A 22,719-nucleotide genomic window follows, 5' to 3' on the forward strand; every position below is an offset into this window, starting at 1 on the left:
TGGTGCCTGGAAGCTACTGAGATCTGAATGGGACAAAACAGGCTAAAGCTACCCAAGCAAAATAGAGTGGCCACTGCATGTCCATTATGGTTCTCTATCTGTTCTGGTGGTACCTCTTGATATGGGAATAGGTCTGTGACAGGATATTCTTCTGAACTCATAGCTATTGGTGAATGGGCATATAAAGGGAATGGCCAGGAGGGTTTTTGCCCAGCTTCAGTTTCAGCCACATTTGTAGCAGGACCTAGCTGCAGTGATTTATGTCCCCATCACCACTCATTTGGGCTACTGCACTGCAGTGGGACTGCCTCTGAAGACTACTCAGAAACTGCATTTGCTTCAAATTGCAGTGACTGGTATGCTATTTGGCAGATGTTGTCAGGATCATAGAAAATCAATATTGCAGGCCTCCATTGGTTTTCACTAGATTTGTTGGTCCAATTCAAATTGCTGGTTTCTTTATGGCTTGGCACCTAAGTATCTTCAGGGCTACTTTCTGCAACCATAGTTGTCCTGTCTGGAATGCTTATCCCAAGAGATGAGTGGGGTTAAGGCCAGGAAGCATTAGTTTTCAACAATAGTGGTGATTCCTTAGAACAACCTCCTTTTGGAAGTGAAGCTGACTCCATCTATAGTAGCCTTCCAGATCAAAACATAATTGTTCCAGTGGGCTTTTGGGGTGAATTGAGGTGTGACCAGTAGTAGTTGCTGTTGTGATATTTTTATTTGTACCATAGTGTTGATGTAATTATGTTTTAATTTTGTTAAACATCAAGAGTTATTGAGATGTGGTGGTTTATAAATTTAATAAAGAATAATTTAATGGTAGGCTAATTGCTGCCAGAATCTGGGCTTATCATTCTGTGCATGTACAGCACCAAAATTTATCCCCAGTACATTTTCACTCCTCCTCCTCATTTACAGAGTTTAGACTGAGGAACGTCTAATTTTGACTCTTTGAAATAGAATAGGAAGTGTTGAATTTTCTGTGTTCGCTGATCCTCTTACTAACTGCGTGCACAGCTGGATGACTTAATTAAAAATGGTGCTTACCCAAGGGAAAATATAGGCCATTTTTGAGACAAACTGCAGTATTTAAAGTGCCATGAAAGAGTTGGTGTTTGCCCAGTGTGTAGTATCAGAAAGCCAAATTGGTATGGCATCTGCTGCATTTTGCCAAAATGCAAAATTTACAAGTTTACTTACTATTGTACTATATTGATGTGCATGTTGTTTTTGCTGAAAAAAATGTTTATAACTAGGTTTTTTTCCTCTTTTAAAGTTATTATTAAAAGGTTGAAAACTGAGATTTGTCCTGCGTAAGGAAAATGCACCCAACACAAGTTGCAGTTTAATAAACCAAATTTGTTTTTTACAGTTATTATTTTTGTTTCTTTTTTTATTGGTAGAATAATACAGTCTTATAAAGTCTACAAACAACATATCTTATTTCAATTGCCAGTAGAAAGTTACACTAGTTTCTCTTTCATATTAAGGGGGGAAATGACATGTTTTGTGTGCTTGCAGACAGATCCCAGAGTGATGTGAAGTAGTAGCCTTTTGAAGATGAATTAGTAGCCCACAAAAATGAAAGGTTGGGAACTTCTGTTCTATCTAAAACATGATTAGGCAGGTGAAGAGCCACATCTGGCATTACAAAGTAGTGTCAGTTGACATCTGCAACCTTTTTGTAGCTGCTGTGCTTCAGAAACAGGGAAGCTGAAAAAGAAATAAATAGAAAGGAAAGAATTGATAGACATGAAGAAATGTCATAGCATATCTGAAGGGACTGCAGTTGCATGAATCTTGCTGTATTGTTCTACTTATGCCATGAATTTTCAAGCAAACATATACGTAGTAATTTTGGAAGAGAAATTTTGTCTCCTTTTTGGAGGAAAGGAGAAGAATTCTTATCCTGTATCTCCAAAGAAGTCATGATCACTTTTAGAACTTTTCTTGTAAATTTGTTTTCATTTATTCAGTGGAAAATTTTTAAAAATGGATAATAAGGTGAGTGGGATTTAAATTGAAGCCAGAGACCTTGTTCTGTTTAATACAGCTAACTGTAATATTTGTTAAACGGCACTTCTGATAGCTCTGTCATTGAGGAAAGCTGATGAATAGTAATTGATATTTCTTATGTCTGTGTTAAACTTTGATTTCAGTTTTGGATTAGATGAACATCTGTTCCTGGATAATGTGATACATGTCAGCAGAGCTGTTTCATACATGGAATTGGTATAGACAAATTTGTTAAGTTCATAACAATTAGAAGAACAGAGTGCATTGGCTTGTAGTCAATTAAAACGTTTAAAAGTCCTGCATGAAATCTTAATCCACAAAAAGTAAAAAAAACCCAATCATTTTATAAACTGAAGGGGTTTCCAAGAAGGAAAGAAAGTAGCAATGTTAAAATAACGTTTAGCAAAATATACTAAATCATTATTATCCTTGTGTAATTGATCCTATCTTTCTAGTTTAACAGATTAAATTAAATGGCTGAGTCTAAATGCAGAAACAAGCTATTGAGATTATATTAAGATACTTATGTATTTCTTTAATCAATTTATAAGCTGCTTCTGTTGCTGAGGTGACTCTAAATGATTCATAATGTATTAAGATCCAGGTAATATTTTTATTTATTTATTTGAATTTATAAGCTGTACAACTCCAATGGAATAAATAGCACAAAGATATTAAACTACTGGGGGGGGGGAGAACCTAAGTACCCAAGGATTAATATATCCAATATCAATCATGAAGTGGGATCACAAATAGTTCTGTCCCAGGGACCGCTGGAAAAGCCATACTTTTAAGGCTTTCCTAAAAGATATGTGCAGATATGGCTAGAATATAACTGGGGAAAGGAGTGGTAGTTGAAAATAAAGGAGGTTATCATCTCTACTTGTTTCTCATTCCCAATGGAAAATAACATTAATAATACTCTAGTTGATTGTCCAGAACATTTAGCAGGATTGTAAATAGAATGGTTGTGTTTTTAAACATACTTAATTCATGTTCTTCTGCCAGCTGCTTTAGAAGGTTAATGGAAGCCTTTTTCATAGTTTCTTATATTTATGCATAAATGAGCCAGTTGGTGGGATTCAAAGATCAAATGATTTCCCCCACTCCTATTCTGCATGAGGATATGTGCTGTAGTAAACATCAGACACCAGTGAATTCAAAATATCCTATATTATTTTTAGAGTGGAACTTTTTAAAGAGTTAGGCTGGAAGGCCAGTAACCATTGCACTAGATGGAAGGAAGAAGGTTTACAGTGAGTATGTTTTGATATAGTGAAAACTGTCATATTCCATGGAAGTACGTACTTTTGTGATACATGTGATAGCTTGAGCAATGAATACATAGGGACTGGACTTCTTTATTTTTTCCTTTTTTATTATCCTTTATATGAAATTTCTTCCCTGCCCTCAAGATGTCAACAGAGTTGTCTTCAGAGTGAGAGGAACAATAACTTAGAGGAAATTTTGAAATGGCAAATGTGGTATAATTTCTGCCAGAATGACATTGCTTTGAGGATGGAGGAAAATACAGTTCTTAAAATTAATTAACTGGCAAATCTGTATGAGTTGATAAGGTATTTATCAACTTCCCTTGCTCATTACAATGCCAATAGCCTAAGTGCACAGTTCATTTAGCAGGGATTTAGGCATTCCTAACGAGTGAGCTTTTGCCAACTGCTTTGGAACAATTGTCCTGCTTTCTTTATTATGCTAAATGCTTTTCAGGAGGTAAAGATGATTTATATTTCAATCTTTCTAGAAAGTAGATATTCTGATTTTAATTGAGATAGTCTGTGCTGCTTCAGACTATTTAGATTTCATTTAAAATTGAGTGGCATAACGGACATTTTGAATGGCCATCTGACTTTTAGTTGTACCCCTGCAGTGGTTTCATCATATATGATATGAGTTTCTAATCATCTTCAGAGTGGGTGTTCCAGCCTTGAAAATTTCACTGAATTGGCTGCCTTGGGAGAGATACATGCAATATCAGCCATGAACCCTTGCTTCAAGGAAATGCTACCTGCCACTCTAAGGTGTTCACTATCAACAGTGTTAACTTGTGTATTTATCCAAGCCTAAATTGTGTATATTATTTATTTATTACACCAATTTGCATACTTCCCAACCATAAAACTCAAGGCAGTTTATTTAAAAGCTCCCATTGTAATCTACAAATGTATGTGCTTAGAGCTGCACGTACGTTTTTCTTAGAGTGCAGAGAAAAAAGCTCTCACCTTGCAGTTTAAACTGCTTATCAGCTAAGGTTTTGGAGGAGCATGACATTCTTAGTGGAATGCAATGTAGTTAGTTTGCTTGTCAAGTGAAGCTAAGAAAATGAAACTGCTAATGCTTCTCATCTTAATAAGCTTCTTAATAAAAGGATAGAAGAAAACTGAAGTGGTGTCTTACACTAAAATTCTTTCAAATATTAAGAACCCAAGCCTACACTAGTCCCAGTCTGCCTTAGAACCAAACAGGTAAGATAGGCAGTAAATTAAGATCAGTGGTTGAATAGGAAATTACTAAATTAGATTACTAATGTAGATTGTAGAGGCAGTGGCGAGGAGACATACTTCCCATTCTGTAATACTTTCAGTTCCAAGTGTAGTAAGTGCCCATCGGACATTGTACCTGACATTTTTTTTTAATTTATTGGATTTGTTATGGCTGCCCATTTCAGTAGACTCTGGACATTTACAAAATCCAAATACACAAAACAATTTAAAAAATGAAACAAAATGAACAGCCTGGACCAAAAACAGCCAAAACAATAAAAACACAACAAGGGCCTCACAAACACACTAACCCCAGGCATAGGAACAGAGCTAGGGCTTAAGGGCTTTTTTGGAATCCGTAAGAGAGCTGCCTGTATCTTTGGGGGGATGCTGTTCCAGAGGGTGGGGCAGCAAGAGAGAAGGCATGCTTCCTCGGTCCCCAGGGCAGAGGGCCCTGGAGCATATCCCCTCTGCCCAAATGTACTGGGTGGGGAGAAACAATTGGAGATAACTAAAAAACCCGGCCATGTGCCATGAAGAACTTTGCAGGTTACAACCAGCACCTTGAATTGCACTCAGAAGCCCACTGGCAAGCCATGCAGCTTGTGTAGCACTGATGACACATGGGTACAACAAAAAGTGCCCATTTCTGTTTACACCACTGCATTTTGAACCAGCTGTAGGTTCTGGATGGTCTTTAGGGGCAGCCCCATGTACAGCACAGTCCAATCATGAGATGGCCAGAGGGTGAGTGACCACCTGAAGGGCCTCCCAGTCGAGGAAAGGGTGCAACTGGCACACCGGATGAACCTGTGCAAAGACTTTCCTGGCTGCAGCTGCCACCTGTTCTTTGAGCAGTAGCTGCAAGTCCAAGAGGGTCCCTTGGTGCAGAAGTTGTGGACCAGTCTCAAATGGAGAAGTGCAACTCCATCCAAGACCAACGGTGAAAACATCCCCAACCCAGGGGGACCAAACCGTCAGCCTTATCAGGTAGACCAGACAGGAAACATGACCAGATAAGCTAATTCTACCTTGTTGTAAAGCTACATTAACAGAATCTTGCAAGTCTGAAAGTACAACTCTCCCACTGTCTCCTTTACAGCCCGAGAATCTAGGGAGAGTCCCTTCTGAGCCTCTTGCCCTGCCTACTATGCAGCTGCAGGCTATGCTGTCTCTTATCTGTCCATTCCCTAGGCAGTATCTCTTTGTCCCCTCTCTCAAGGTCTTTCGCACATACCATTACACAAACAACTACTGCCACTCAGTCTTGTCAGGACTGAGTCAAAGTCTTTTCCTCCCCATCAAGACCCAAACAACCTCCAGACACTGATCAATAGCTTTACCTATGTAGCCCAGGACTGAAATGTAAAGCTGGGTATCATCAGCATACTGATGATACCAAACCAACAGATGACCTCACCCAGCAGTTCCATGTAAATGTTAAACAGGAGAGAAGAGAGTGTTGAGTGCTGAGACACCCCACAAATGAGGGGCTGTGTGGGCAGTCTTTCCCCTCCCATCAACACCAACCACAGAGGGAGAAGCGAATCATCGCAGCCACAGTGCCTCCCACTCCCAGTCCCTGCAGCTGGTCCAGAAGGGTACTGTGGTTAACAGTATCTCTCTGCTGAGAGATCAGGGAGCACAAGGATGGATGCTCCACCCCCATCCTGGCTATGCCAAAGGTCACTAACAAGCACTACCAATGCTGTCTCTGTGCTATAACACAGTCTGAAAACTGACTGAAACAAGTCCTGTTAATCTGTTTCCTCCAAGATCCTCTGTAGCTACCATGTGACCAATTTCTCTACAATATTCCCTACAAAGGGAAGTTTGGAGACTGGACAGTAATTATGTTTTATGTATTTATATATATTTATGTTTTTAATGTTTGTTGTGAGTCGCCCAGAGTTCCCCCATTGGGGGGAGATGGGCGGTTGAGAAATTTAATAAATCATCATCATCCAGAATGGAAGGTCCAGAATCAAGCTCAGTTCAGATGCCCTTAGAAGACTGTGCCCCGGGCAACTGACTTGGACCTGCCTAGTCAAAGCCCAATTCCAAGTGAATCTGGGTGACTTTATCTGCCAAACAGCATGAATACTCCTCACTGCGGCTCCACAGATGATCCTGTGGCCCAGCCCCCCCAAGTAACAGGTCACTGTAACCAGGGCTGCTGGGCAGCTATTGACGGGTGCAATAAGGGCAGAAAAATAACAATGTTTTTGGCTCTTACTCGTATTTAGCCAGATTCACTCTTTTTCTTTCTCCATCGGTACTCTAGGTACTTCATCTCCCAGAGCTCTTTGGAAAACTAAGGTGCCCCTTGGGATCGGTGCACAGAGAGACGCCATATAGGAGCAGTGCTATAGTCCATATGACAACATTGCACTGGAACCCCTACTTTGTGTGCCTGTGCCATCTCAGCTGCTGGTGCTTACTGAGGAAATCACCTTTTGGGAGGATGAATATGTTATCACTGTTTTTGCATGTGTTCTACCCAATTTTTAACATGAAACTAGCTTTTAAATATAGTAGTTTTCTATCAAACCTGTATTTGCTGTAAAAAAAATTGCAAAAGAGATTTTGCACAAACAAAACTGCATTCCAGCTGTTTATTAGTATGGATAGAATAAATTAGATTGATAAATGGAAGCCGAAGGACATTTTCTCAGGAACTGGCTGGAATAGCTGCTTCATCACAAACAGCAACACCAAAGCCTGGGGAATAGATATTTTCCATCACTGACTTGCCAGATCCTTTATCAGCAACTCCCATTCAAATAAGCTAGACACTGTAGGTTATCAAGCCAACCATCCATATGAAGAGGTGGCATATCCTCCCTTTAAAGATATCTCATTGTTGCTAGATAGCACACATTGTGGTAGGGAGGGAGGCTACCACCAGCAGTTACAGCTTCAAGGACATAGGGAGTGATGCTTCCCATCAACCTATTTGGAGAGTCTTCATGAATCATCACTGGCTTCCTTTAAAGAACCATATATTGGAGACCTATTATCAGACAAAAAGCTAAATAATATTTTAAAAATACATTTCAAAAATACAACCCCCCAGTAGAATACTCCTCCCAGAAAATTTTGTTCAATTTATTTTTATTGTGATGCTGGGGAAGGACCTAACTTGTCTTAATCATTCCTGCTCATTTTGATATGTTTTGCGATCCTGGTATTCTTTGCAAATTGGCCTAGGAAATTAATTCCTAGAAAAATGCTAGAGTGAGCCTTTTAATAAATAATTGGAAGATTTTTTTGCTACAGACTCAGAAAACAAAAACAAACCCCCCCCACCATACAACACTTTGTTTTACAGTTCAGATTCTTTCTGTTCATCACATTCTCCTACTTTTGGCAAGGCAAATTTTTCTTCTATTGCTTATTATCTGATTCTTTTGATTAGAGGTGATTGTACATAGGACTAGCAACAAAACAACTCTTTTATTTTGTGTGGCCTCTCCTAAATATGTCCTTAGTTCTGCCACGTTTCCAGTGCAAATTCCCACTCCCACCACCATATTGGATTGTTACATTCTGATTGAAAGAAAATGATATTCTGTTAGTTGTTTCCAGCAGCATCTATGTATTGCCTGATAACTTGATGCTTCTACAAGAATATAAAGCAACAGCTTTCCTCACTTTTTTAAAGCTGACGTTAAAGGGATAAAGTCACAAATTTATCCAGTAGTAAGAATTCTAATATGCAAATGTTTATGGCTTTCAAGTTTTTATATTGATGAAATAAGCTGTGCGTGTGAGTGAAGGTTCTTTTTGCCAAAGTATTATCCTGGATACTTCCCCTTCTTAAACAATTGCTTTTATGCTCATATTTTTTCAGAAAAGGTAATGTATTTTTGCTTCTTGCACATTGGCTTTATGCAACTTTAAAAAAAAAATTAGCAAGAAAGGAAATCTACCTTTTGCACTATATTCTTTTCTTTCCTCCTGTATTTTTTTTCTTTTGTTACTGCAGCAGTATTCTGCTATATTATAGCCAGCTGACTCTATATTATGACTGTATTAACATAGCAGCACTGGGCTATTTTGATATCTCCTTCTCATCTCCCTCAAGTTGCCCAGAAAGCTCTCTGTAAAATATATTAGGCTGTGGCTTGCAAAAGACTTCTCTGAAGCAGAAGTACTACATGAAAGAGTGATTGATCGTAGTTGCCTTCCCACCTTCAGAGGATGTTTGCTTTCAACTGTGGTTCAGCTTTGCAGTTCCCTCTGTATTACCCTCTTACCGTACTTAATTTTGTGAAGCATTGCTGAGGGATCAAAGATTTCCCATCTTACTTTGTTCTCAGTATGAGCTGTTACTAATGACAAATGATTTGGAGGCGGTGAATCGAGAAGGACACAGATGACAAATCCACACCGTTGCTAAAGTGCACTGCCCTGCGATGTCTGATCAGCAGTTTCATATCACCTATGTTGAGAAATAATTCAATCAGATAAAAACAAAATGATGGAATAAGCAAGAATTAGGAATTAAAGGAGTCTTACATTGACAAGGATTTATTTTTATAAATAGCAAGGCTTAAGGGCTGAAACTGGCTCCTCAGTGAAGTGGCTGGTTCAAAACCCTTTCCTCTTTTTTTAGATGATTAATGAAAATACTTTCCATTAAACTGGATCTTTTCTATGAATGATTTTTTAAATGAGATTACAGTGAAACACAGTATTGTACTGTATTGTTAAGATAAAGAGTGAGCTAAACCTCCAACTCCCCCCTTTCCTTTGCATTTTTAAAATCACTTGCCATTTAAAAATCAGTTGGTCAAAGAACAGATCTAGGAATACAGTAATATTAGAACACTCACTTCAGAGTGTCTTACAATATCAACCTGGTAAATATGCATTTGGAGCATCTGTTTCTTTTTTCTCACTTTAAGACCTACCTGTCTACAGAAAGATGAAAGACTTAACTCCTGTATAGTTCAAAGATTTGTTTCCTGCAAATAGTCAAACAAATGAGCTCTCTCTAAAATTTGGAAAAATTCTAGACTGACACTAAATGGCACCATTGTACACCTGTATCTCTGCTACCATCTAGTGATCACCCAGATTTTTGCAGCCTCGCAAGTAGCTATAACTTTTTTTGTTAGTCTTGCCCTCACCCTGTTTGTTTAGTTATATATTTCTTCCTTCAGTTTTTAAGGCCACTCTCTCACCAGGTGATCTGGACAGCTTGTGCAGAATTAAACATGTAATAGTACAAAACAACACATCCATAAAAGCATATTGTGCCTCGGACAATGAACTCCAACCACACACCTAGGCAGTTTCATGCTGCATTCTGGGGGAAAAGAACCAGGCCTTCTAGATCCTATGAAAGTCTGGCAGGATCATGGTTGTCTGGATTTTGGAATGGAGCAATTTTCTATCAAGGTTATAAGGTTTATGATATGAATCAGCCTGTTATTACTCCATTTGCTTGCTGTATGTTGCACCAGAGTTGTTTTTGAAAGTAGCTTGACTCAAATCATTTTGTCAGTATTTAATCAGGCATGTTGTTGATAATCCAGGAATAGGCCTGGAAAGTTGGAAGATGGAGAAGTCAAGTGTAAGCCACAAAGTCAGCAACCTTGTCTGATCCAAGAAATAACATTCTCCTGTCAAGTATGTCATATGTCAGTATGTATGGCAGTTGTCAGCTATGCAGAACTACTGATTTGTTTCAACTGCATGGGTGACTTTTTTGTGTGTGTGAGTAATATCCCTTTTCTTTTAGAATAAAATACTGAATCCTTGAAAGACTTTGAGTCTGAAAACGGGGTTTTCTCCCATTTTTGGGAAAGCCAGTTTCTTTAGCTACTTTACCAGGCAAGAATATTTATACAGTACAATTGTTTATCCTGTAATTTTGATCACTTCTTCCAAACATTTGATTCTGAATAAGCATTAAGGTTATAGTATATTCAGTATGTTGACTTAAAATAGATACAGCTAATTTGTATATTTGAATGCTTTTTAGGGTCTTTGATCTCAGTATCTAGACTGTTGCAATTGGTGCAAAAATGTGGCAGCCAGCCTGCTAGATGGTACAAGATACAGAGATGATATGCCTGTACTGAAGAATCTGCACTGGTTGTCAGATGTTTCTTGGACCCAATTTAAAATATTGATATGAAGGCTGGTGTGGGTCTTCCGGGCTGTGTGGCCGTGTTCTTGAAGTTCTGTTTCCTAACGTTTCGCCAGCACCTGTGACCGGCATCTTCAGAGTGCAGGAGCACAGACAGGAGCAGAGAGAACTCTGAAGATGCCGGTCACAGGTGCTGGCGAAACGTTAGGAAACAGAACTTCAAGAACATGGCCACACAGCCCGGAAGACCCACACCAGCCATCGTATGCCAGCCATGAAAGCCTTCGACAATATATTGATATGAACTTTAAAAATCCTGGAAGAGCTCAAGGCTTGCTATCTAAGATACCTCCTCTCCTCTTACAAACCTGCATGGGCCTTAAGATCTGCAGAAGAGGTCCTTTTGAAGATGCCTCTGCTATTCCTGGCTCAGCTGGCTGCCACATTTTTGCACTCTGTGTTTGTCCTGTTCTTGAGGTCTCTTGAGTGCTCAAATAGAGTAGGAAGGATATGAATCAAATTAAAATAAATTAAAAGTTGAATGAGGAAGACACTTCTTAGAAAAATAAAGTTTAGCCGTTCAAAACTGTTTGTATTATCTCTTTTATATTGTAGACTTTTGTTATACACAGATAGACTCAAAGCTCTCCTCCTCCTCTTCCACATGCCAGCAAAAGAAAAACATTCTACAGTGATTACAACTTTTCTATACTCCATTCATGGAAATACACTTTTATTTTAGTCCTAGAGGATCTTATTTCAGAGATGCATCTGTGGAATTGCTACATTTAAATGTTTTGTTTTCCTTCAGCATGTTTAACAGAATTCGGCTTCTCTCTTACAGAATTTGCCCCTACACAGTCCTCACTATTGAATAATTTATCTGATTGCAGTGTATCCTGACTCCTGTACCATTAGCCTTGCAGCCATAAGTGATATCGCTAAGCATACTGACCAGTTGGCTTTCTGGGATGATGTGTATGGCTTCAATATGTCCTGCATGAAAAAGGTGATAATACCTGAAGCAGTTGTGGAAATCTTAGATTCAAGGACTCTAATATCTGAAGCTTATGTCATCAAGGTACTGTGACAGATAATGGCATCTTCTAAAAAATAATATGTCATTCACTTTCTTTGTGGACGGTCCTTATATAAAACTGTCATTATAGGAAATTAATATATTGGCTTTTAATTCTTGGTCAATAGAATTATGAAGTCCATGGTGCTATGTTTTGGAATTACCAGTATGGATTTTTAGTCTTTTGTTAGACTATTTCTATTCTGCTTCCTAGCCCCCTTCTTGGGAAAAAAGAATAAAATCAAGAATAAAATGAGAAGGTATAAGAGTTATCTGCCATTCAACAACTATTGATTGTAGATGTTCAGGCTCTTTTGCAGTAGTTTCACCCAAGATCTATTATATAACTTAGACAGCTATCTTGACATCATAGCCTGCAAATTCTATGTTCTTTTCTCTTTTCCTTACTCACTCTCTTGACATGATTAGCAGATCATATGTTCGGGAGCTGTATTAATTAATATTATTTATTTTTAATATTTGTAGAAAAATGTAATGTTTTTCCCATTTATCCTGAACAGATATTCATTGGTGGGTATTGTCTGCATGGTTAAAAAGTGGCAATACAAAGTATATTATGAGTATATTGCTTTCTCTGCAAATAGTTGTTGGGATATTTACCTAGTATCACTCACATTCTACTACTTCCTAAAACATTTGAGAATGTTTTCATTATGTGCATATTGAATAAGATTAACAAATGGCTTGGAGAAAAGATCCTTCCCTTGGTTCTCCTGTTACAGTAAAGAAGAAAGAAACAGGTTATTGGTGTTTATATGGTATTTTGCACAGTGAAATTACATTATCTGATGCACTGAAACTGGTTGGCTTTTAATTTAGAGCATCCTCTCAACTTGGGTTCTCTTTAGATGTGTGAAATTTTACTCTCAGAATTGAAGTCTATGTAACTGGTGATGGCCAGGCTGAGAAAGGCTGGTCTGCTGCCAGCACTATCTCATCTTGACCAAAATAGGATGCACTGAACTCCATTTCAGATTTAAATTGTAGTTATAGAATTTCATCTCATAGCACTCTCCAAATGTGTAAAATCCAAAGCCTTACTGTTTCAAACTTATTCCTCTGGAAAAATAGGGATCCTGTAGTTTAGGATTCCAATAAGTGATAAGCATACCTAGCATGATTATGGATTCTGTCATTATCCTTTACATGCTTTATAGCCAGGTTAATGCATCAGGTTAGAAACCGGGAGACTATGAATGCTAATATTGCCTTGAGCACAAAGCCCACTGGGGGACCTTGGGCCAGTCACTCTCTCAGCCCTACGAAGGAAGCAATGGTAAACCACTTCTGAAATCTTGCTAAAAAATGCAGGTACTAGTTCAGGCAGTCTTTCTAGTCAACATTGGCTAGAAGGTACAAAAAAAAAAAAAGCCAAGTTGTAGTTTTAAAACTGAGAAGATATGCTAATGCAATCATGGTGGATAAAAGCTATCAGATAATCTTTACATTCTGAACATATTTTCCTGTGTAACATATAATAAAACTAAGGAATTGACCAAGAGGGTCATTATGAGTAAATAACCAAGATTAATAGCAGCTTTGTAGAACTGGTGACTTTGAAATATCCAGGAAATTATAAAAATGTACTTTATTAATCATGTAATGTCGAAGAATATACATTCAGCAGTCAAATGTGGGTGAATATGAGTAATGCCTTTGTCATACTCTATTTAGGTTCGTGAAAATCTGCTAATACGTAAGATTGAACTGAGTACATTTTCAAGGATATTTCTATTTTATGGGCTGAACAATTGCTGAACATCATTTGTAAACTGAATGAGTATAATAGAATTGCTGGGCTAGAAAGAGGAGGCTAGATCTTCTGGCTCCACTGTAGATACGTAATAAATATTAGTCTCTTCTTGAAAATATTCAAGGATCGATTTCAAACTTCTGGCAGTTTGTTTCAGTCTTAAGATGTTTGTACACAATATATTAGATTGTAAATATTTACTCTGGATCCCATAACCATTGTTTTATGCTTATACTAAGTAGAAAAATGGATTATTATTTCCATTTGGTTAGGCCATTTTTATTTGTTGTTGGAAGGATATTCTATTTTTTACAGTGGAAGAATTTTTATCCTCACTGAATGCTTTATGAGAGAAGACATATCAGCTCTCCATTTCCATCGATACACTTCTGTCTTAAATCATTTATACTTATCATTTTCACATACATTGAAATTTAAAAGATATATTTTTATACCCTTTTTCCCTCCCAAACCAAGAACTGTGTACAAAAATGAATTTTAAAAATCTGCCATAAAACAAGGCAACAAAAATCAAAGTACAGCACTTAAAAGAAATTTCATTTTTGAAAAGAAGACCGGTCCTGGAGTAATAGCTGCCCTGCAAAGACTGGAGTAGACAGTCATATGTTCAGTTGTTGCTTAAAACATAATGGAAAGGGGACTAGTTGAGCTTCCCTCAGGAGGAAGGGCTATATTGAGTGCCACCACTGAGAAGGCCAAACTTCTAGACACCACACCCTGAGCCAGACTTGCTAGAATAAAGGAAATGGGTTTTTTTTGTTTTGTTTTTTAGGAAAAGTTAAAAATCCAACATATTATTGAGATGCAGAGTGATGAATAATGCAATGGAAAAAGTGTATCTTCTGATCCTTACTCAGCATGGAGTGTTTTTAAAATTCCGCATTGCAAGCTACTTTTAACTTTAAATATTTTCAAAAGTCATTTACCACGCAGTGCTGGAGAACAGCTATTAAAAAAGCAATTAATAGCCCTAAACTCAAAACTGAGAGCAAAATTCTGTATTTTGGGCTTGGGTTCACACATATAATTATATATAGATATGGTAAATAGCTAATTTTGCTGAGAGAGGTGCTTTTGATACAAGTTGGATGAGCCTTTGGCCTTTAGCACTTATTCCTACGTATGCCTGATGGTGCCTTTGTGCATCTTGCACTCGTCCCATAGGAATGTTTCATCTGGAAGGACTGGGAACTCTAATGTAAAATCTGCAACACAGAATACGTTAAAATAGTTATCAGCCTCTCTAAATTCCATATATGATTTTCTTTTCTTTGGTTCTCAAACTCATATTTGCATTACCTTGCAGCGGATAGACTGCCATGTTATCTCAGTTCCAGAACTGGAATTTTCATCAGATTTCATTTTGACAGTCACAAAGACTTCCGTGTGTACAGTAAGTTTTGTTTCACTTATAAAAACATTTCTGGGGATCAGATGCCCATTTTTTAAATCTTGTTTGTATTAACAAGTTTTTGTTTAACAAGATAAAAGCCACTGACCTGAATCCATAATTTGGTAGCTGCAGATATGTGGCAGTCTCTTTAGGCAGATTTGCCTTATCCTTGGCCATTGTGTTGTGTCTTGGCTGATTATCTTTCCAACAGTTAAATCTTCAGATTTGTTCACAGATTGCTCAGTGCTTTTCTATAGAATACTATGCCTTTCCATTTTTTTGGATAGATATAAGTTTTATCCATTTTCAGATTCCATTTGTTGTTTTGTATATGTTGATGTTCTCCAATTCTAGAGTGATAAATGTGGAATGTAAGATTTGGGAGTTATTGGTTTTTTATTAAATATTTATGGGACTGCACAAAAAACCCAACACATTGCCAAATATCATTTGTACTTTGTAATGTAAGATTATTGACATCTTATGACCATGATTTTATGATGAAATGTGGCTATTTAGTCAGAGATTGACAGTCCATCCATCATATCAGACTGCCTAATCTTGCAGTAAATAGACAGCAGAATACATTATTGGTGTTATGTTTGTTGGAGATCGTTAAACATATATTTTTGCTTGATTTCTGAATCTCAGTTTTGATTAGATTTACAGTAAAAGAATAAATGCTTAATATGTTAATATGTTTTATAACTACATGGTATCATTATAAAGTTTTGTAAACTAGAAAACTGAGAAGATTATTTGGTTCTATTTGGCAGTATGACATTTCCAGTCAAGTATATGTAGTGCTGTAGCCTGAAAGAAATTTCTCATTTTGACTGTCATAAAGAAACAATAATTCACTCTCTCCAGTAGGTGGTGCAAACTATTAACTTCTCCCCCCTCCCGCTCTCCTCCCTCCTGCACCAACATATAGAATAATGGATTCAAACTAGTTATATACAGTAGGATGAATTTAGGCAATATTTTCACATTCCATTTTGGGAATACCAAAATTGTTGAATCTGCTCACCTAGGATTCTTTCATAGCTAACCCCTGTTATTTTTGTTGCACTTTTGCCATTTATTTCCTCAGAATATAACACAGCAACATGCTTGTTATGCTGTAGATAATTGCATCCAGTACCTTTCAAAGATGGAATTCTACATCAGGCATTTTCATACCATTCACTGATCTACATATTTTTGTCACATGTCAACTTGAAAGTCAATATAGAAAATAAAGAAAATAAACTATGCAATGCACATAGCTGTCATATATTATGTGAATCTATCAGGCGTGAACACCACAGATAGAAGCACCAGTAACCAAATACCTACATTTACTGCCTCTGTTTAATGTTACTTCATAGCTTGTCAATGTGTAAAAAGAAAGCTGGCTGGGTGACTTTGGGCCAGTCACTCTCTCTCAGCCCAACTCACTTCACAGGGTGGTTGTTGTGGGGAAAATAGGAGGAGGAAGGAGTATTAGGTATGTTCACCACCTTGAGTTATTTATAAAATAATATAGGGTTAAAAAATACTAAAAAAAAAAGAAGTATTAGAATATAATAGATCAAAAGATATACCAGGGCATTGAAATTAAACAGCAAAAAGTCTAGATTGCAATTCTAGACTTGATCTGTGTCTGAATAACTAGTTTTTTTTCCTTGATCAGTTCCTGGTGGATTGTGTAGGTTGCCTTGCTAAAATTAACCACTATGTGTTGTTGAAACATTTTAATATGGTAATAATATTCAGAGGTATATTGAACCAGAAATGCCTAGCCATGTTGACAATATAGAGGAGATAAAAACACTTTGAATATCCCTGTAAAATGAACACTGTAGGAGGAGAGACTCAATGATCTCAATTTGTCTTGCTTTTTATTTGGACCATAGTCACTCCAAATATGGTGTTAAAATATCTGTGTTCCAGTACTTCAGAGGAGAGAGCAGGAAGGTGCATTAATATGAAGCCCCTTCTGTATTTTCGAAGCTCTAATTGCTGGAGGTATGGTGCCAATGCTGCTATGTACCTCTGAAGATCAGGAAACAAAAGATTGGGTAACCTTTGTGTCTGTTGGAGTATCCAGGATCCATTATTTCATGATTTTGAGTTCAGTTTTGCCTTCACTTTTTATTGGCTGGTGGCCTTAATCTCTTGTACCACTGCCATATAATTTAATGAACCAGTAGTCACTTTCACAATTTATGGGAACTAGATATCCAAATGATTCAGTAGAGTAGGGTTTCCCAAGCTGTGAGATATACCTTCCTTGCAGAAGTACAGACAGAGTCCGGGGGAGATTGAAGAATCTTTTAGTTGTACATTGTTACAATCAATCCACCTTTCCCAAAATACTAGTTTTGAGTGATGTGTTCATTTGGGTGTTTGGATTTTTAGGGGAAGTATGTACATTAAGATTACACTAAAGGGAGGTTTGATGGCATGAAGTTTAGGAACCCCTGCAGTAGAGGTAGAATCTGTTTCTAGTGTAGTCTTTACTATTTCCTGCATGTGCAACATTTCTTTTTTCAGTCAGATGGGAGGAACGTTGTAGGGTTGGACCATATCTTTGCCCTGTGTTTCAACTTTTTCTATATTTTGTCCTCTCCAATCTGGCTGTGTCTCCCTTCCTTGTTCTGAGAATTCATGCTTAATTAGACCTGACCTTCAGTTTGGCTAAGTACCTTGTCTTACCATTAATTGACAGCCAATATTATGATACTGTGCTGTTTTCCAGGCACTGTTCAAGCCCTCAGCCAGGGTTTGGCCTCTGCCTTTCAGTAGGCAGGCAATACCATCATCTTTAAAAATCCATATAGGAATAATCTGAAATTTTCTTGGAAAGCTTTCCATTCTTAAAAGCATGAGGCCAGAATTGTACATTTGAAGGTTAAAATAATTATCTTGTAATCAGTGCGACTAGGGAGTCCCTCAGTGTTTCTCAAGCCTCTATGAAATTCCTGCTATTGTAGTTGGGCAAGTGGGTGGGTAATAACTTGTCTATTATGCCATCTACTCCCATTCATCTCATTTACAGTAATCAGAAGCATAACTCTGGTTGCAGAATATGTGAATTACTGCCTTCAATAATTTGTGTACTTAGTCCAAATGGTTGGGATACCATACTGGCAGGTGAGCAAGGCTTATTAGAAATCACTGCTTTATTTTCTATTGACTTCTATAATTCCTTTCCCAGACTCTTTTACATCTGCATTTGTAATCTTCCTTTGCCAGACAATTTTATGGTACTTGTTATTTTGAAACTTCAGTGCTTTCTCCTATGAATTTCCTTCCTGCAATCCTATCATATATTTTTGAAAGAGAAGTTCATTTGTCTTCTTGTTGGCTGCCAATAATTGTTGGTAAACTGAGATGAGTCCTCGTGCAATCAGCAGTGGTGTCTGTAGGAGAGAAGGATCAAAAAAAGTCTAGATGGCAGTCAAAAAGACTAGATATCAGATAATTGAAGCCTCACACTTTTGTAGGTGCTCATAGTGTCAACATATGTAAAAAGGGGGCAGGGCTTTGATCACACAGTCTCAAGTCATCATGCCATTTTTTAATTTCTGCTCCTGCCCCCTACTGTTGATGGCAGTAAGTATACATTTTTTTAGTCACTGAGCCCAAATCAGCATCACAAGGGAATTCAGTTTCATATTATTTTCAAAAGGTGTAAGTTCTTCACCTTCTCAGTCAAGCTCTACATATTTGTCAGAATTACAAGAACGCAACTCACTTATCCTGTCGTGGTGTTCATTTATTACAGTACAGCTGATTCACTTAAGCAGCAGGTTTCTTCTCTACCACAAAATTGACAAGTAACTAAATTGCATGATACATTACTATGTTGTATCAGTCATAGTCAATTATATATTGATATACATTTATTCTTATTAATTTGTATTATAAACTCTGAGATGTTCCACTTTAAATTAGTTAAACAGAAAACATTACAGTACTATACCCAGTTTAATTGTAAGTCCCACTGACTTATAACTGGATATGTATTGCATTCTACCATAAAGCTATGTATTCCTCAGTGAATGCTAGAATTAGAACTATACTATATATGGCTGTGTTCTGGATAGAAAGTAAAGTAATCCACATTTTTAATAACGTTCTTCCTTGTAATATTAAATTTAGCAGGTTCCAATCCTGACATCTTGAGCTATCCATGCTGCTGGCTCCTTTATGTTGGGGGAACACTGTGTTTAAAAAAAACCAAAAACATCAGTTTGCACATCATCAGTGTGCAGTATATATGAGGATGTCATATGTAGACAAAAGGAGGAAAAAAGGAAAATGTGACTATTTTTATTTCTAATAGTCCATGTTATATATGAAGGAGGAGAAACACAGCAGCTACATGACATTAAGAATGCTGCTCATAGGACCAAAGTTCAGGATGCCATTTTTTTTTCTTCTCTACCTTCAATCATCTGTTCAGAACCTCCTTCATCCTTCTGGAATCTGTAGGTGAAACATAGAATTGAGATAAATGTTCTTCACATGTTAATGACAATGCAATTAGTACTTTTTAATGGTGCTTTCATGATAGTGTTAAATAATAAAAGGACAAAATGGGACTTCATAGCAACCCAAAGGCCAAAGGCCGTAAAAGAATCTCCCAAGAGTCATACAATCTAGCAATCTTGAAAAATACTGTAGGAAATGATAGCCAAAGCCATAGCAGGGTCCTGAAGAATTAATAAATTTGAACTTGTCCATCCCTTTCCTCACATCTACCAGGATGACAGAGGATCTTTTGGGTCTTAAATCTGATTTAAACTTGGGTTTGAATGGATCCTAATAAACAGCATCCTTCAAAGCTACCTGATTTTTGAAAGCTACTACCCACCTCATTCCAGAACCTTTCAAGAGTGCAAGACTGCATAGATTCAACAGTATTTGCTGGCATCTCCCACAAGGTTGGCTTTCAAGAGCCTCACCATGCCCTTCCTCAGAGGGATGTTTATTATTCCTCACGTCCAAAATCCCAACCCTATCCATGCAGATTTTAAAAGCCAAAATGGGCAAGGATGTAAGATATAATTTGTAGACCTGTCTCCAGGAAGCTTGTCCTCATCCTCAGGTTGAAATCAAAATACATCACAACAACAGAAACAACTATCAAGTAGCATTCATCTGTAATATTTTTTTTAAAAAGTGTTGTCCATATCAGCACAGATGCAGACAATTTTAGCTTCAGATGAAATGAGATGCAAATTGATCATAACAAAGCTTTTTGGACACTAAGATTTTTTAACATAAAGTAATTTCACTCTATCTGCTGGGCATCATTTCAGTTCAATGGTTGCAAAAAAGTAAAACTTTGTCATAATCTCAACAGTGTAGGCTAGAAAATAGGCCCTCGTGTATGTTTTGTTGAATTTGCTACAAATTTGTAGCAGTAGACTGCTGAGAATTCAGAACTAGGTAAAGCAAGAAGCTAATCGCCTATGCCAGATCTCAGCAGTTTCACATTGTTATGCTTGTGGCTATATTTCCCTACTGTTTGTTTCCCTCCATGATTCTTTGCCCACCCCATCCTGTAAGGAAAGCTAAACACTATCAGTATATGAGAGAGAACTTTGAGTCCAGGTGCAAATTCAAAATAAAATTAATGCAAATTTAATTTTAATTAATTTAATACAAATTTAATTTTAATTTTAAAAAGGTACTTGTCAGTATGTGATACGTGGTCCACTCAAGATACTCTTATTCTAGGTTTTTAGTTTTACTTTGTTTTGTATGTTGGAGGTGGAAGATGACCATGAGCATTACAAATAACCAAAATACATTTTCCTGAGACTCCCCTTGAGAAAAAAGATCATTCAGTTCTATCGATGTTCTGAATTGTTTTAATTTAAGGAATACCATTTTAAATGTTTAAGTAGTATCTCTGCTGCAGGAATGTATGATTGTTTCACTCTCCCTCTCTGCTGCATGCGTTACAAGCATGTCATCTCCATGGTTGAATAAACTCCATCAAAAGCACATTATCCTCCTACTTCTGTGGCCAGCTGCCTAATTGTATCTGCTCTAGCTGCGTGCTGTTGGAGCACGATACCAGTGAGAAACAAAAATGATAAATTGCTCCCTGCAACTGATCGTGATGATGGTAACTTTTAATTTCCCTTCTCCTAAGTGAGTTGGTTAGATTGCCTTTAACGGCTTTCAGAGGGTGCTGTATAAACCAGTCAGTGATATATAATCTGGGCAACATGTTTTCTTTTCTGAAAGAGAGATTTCAAGTAAATGAGGAAGTGGATGTTATATTACCCCATGATTAGATTTATCTAACCATAAGACTTAAAATGCAGGTTAGCAACTGAGTAAATTTGGAGTCTAGTGGCATCTCAGTCGAATATAAATAAATTGAAATAAAGTCGAAATAAATAAATTGCATGCTCACTATGCTTTTAATGCTTATTTTTGTAATGCCTTTTAAGTAAAGTGCGTCTCTCTGTAGAAATAGAGCAAATAAGAATTCTGAAGGCTGAAAATAATTTGGCATGTACAAAACATTATATTGACTCCCCCCCTCACCCCCCTGTTATTGTGTTGAGGCTCTGCAATTGGCAACATTAAGGCTGCTAATGTTGATTATGTACATGCTGTCTGTAATAGATTTGGAAGGATCTCTAGATTGAGCCAACTAACTTAACCTACATTTCGTTTGTGCATTAATTTCACAGGTCTCTGTGCCAGCTTAATGATCACATTTGCAGCTCTGGTGCTCCCCATTTTTCCCCTGTACAGCTGACTTGGTTTATGACCAGGAGAAAAAAAATACAGTTTTTTTGTGCATTTTTACAACTCATTAATCTATTTACTGTCCTTTGCTTGCCTTTATTTGAAAGAGCCCGCTTCAACATCCACACCAACTTTGTCTTGGAAATGCTGAGAACAGAAGGCAGAATAATTTACTTGGTCACAATGTCTCTCAACATAAAACAGCCTTTCAAAATGCATGTCAAGCCAGAGTTTCAGTTCTATATGACCAATCCCATTGTGTTCATTTTCGATTTCCTAGTGGGTGCTATTCAGTATTGTTTGATAGACTGTTAAACGTATCCTAGAATTTATCATGAGTACTCATCCGAGCATCTATAGATCTGCTGTCAAAGATGAACTGCAAAGATAGAGAAAGAAAGGCATGGGTAAGGATAGTTTATCTGTCAAAACCGAAGAAATATCTCAGAATGGTAAATGAATTCTCATGTGCTCTTTCTGTTAATAGATAATTCTTCAGAAATCTCTAAAATGATTGCAGAATTTTGTTCAGGCATATATATGGCTGTAAGGAAATTCTGGGTTTTTAATAGGATATAATAGCCTATTAGCTATTTTAGATTTTTAATAATATAGTTTTATTCATGTTTGGCTGTATCATATAAGGTATGGAACTTTGCTCTGTGACCATAAATAATCATTTCAAAATTTGATTACAGAAATTCTGGAAATCCTTTCTAAAATAGAGCACACAAATTCAAACAGAAGTTAATAGAAAATTATATGCAAACAAAAAATTAACAAAAATTACCCTAGGACAAATCAGTTTCCTTTTTATTTAAGCTATTAGAGAGCAATCCTAAAGGAAGAAAGGAAATAGCAGAATCTCTCCTACTTGCAAAATCCTGCAAAGCTGCATGCAGTGATATAGAGAGGAATAGATTAGTATATGCCCACAAAGCTTTTGTGGGTTTAATTGGGTCTTTGGGGGCGGAGGGAGAAGAAACAATCATCCCTGCCAGCAGCAAAGTGTTTCTTTCTCATCCTAACCCTTCTCAGAAAACCATTACTGTGTTAGATGTGGTGAAA

The 22,719-nt window shown here is 37.2% G+C and overlaps 1 protein-coding gene across 2 annotated transcripts in view; it reads left to right on the forward strand.

The window, feature by feature from the left end:
• Window positions 1-22,719, forward strand: part of PRMT3 (protein arginine methyltransferase 3) — a 75,448-nt gene that overhangs the window by 33,255 nt on the left and 19,474 nt on the right. The window contains exons 12-13 of one of the 2 annotated variants that reach the window (XM_088145833.1): window positions 11,517-11,632; window positions 14,803-14,889. In XM_088145833.1, coding sequence (XP_088001959.1) covers window positions 11,517-11,632; window positions 14,803-14,889 — 203 coding nt within the window. Of the gene's footprint in view, window positions 1-11,516; window positions 11,705-14,802; window positions 14,890-22,719 lie in introns of both variants that reach the window. The other variant, XM_007425291.4, reaches the window with a different exon arrangement.

The sequence above is a fragment of the Python bivittatus genome, unplaced genomic scaffold (genome assembly GCF_059951505.1).
Source record: "Python bivittatus isolate LINGU-HERP-01145 unplaced genomic scaffold, Pbiv_v1 ctg000480_np1212, whole genome shotgun sequence".
Taxonomy (NCBI): domain Eukaryota; kingdom Metazoa; phylum Chordata; class Lepidosauria; order Squamata; family Pythonidae; genus Python; species Python bivittatus.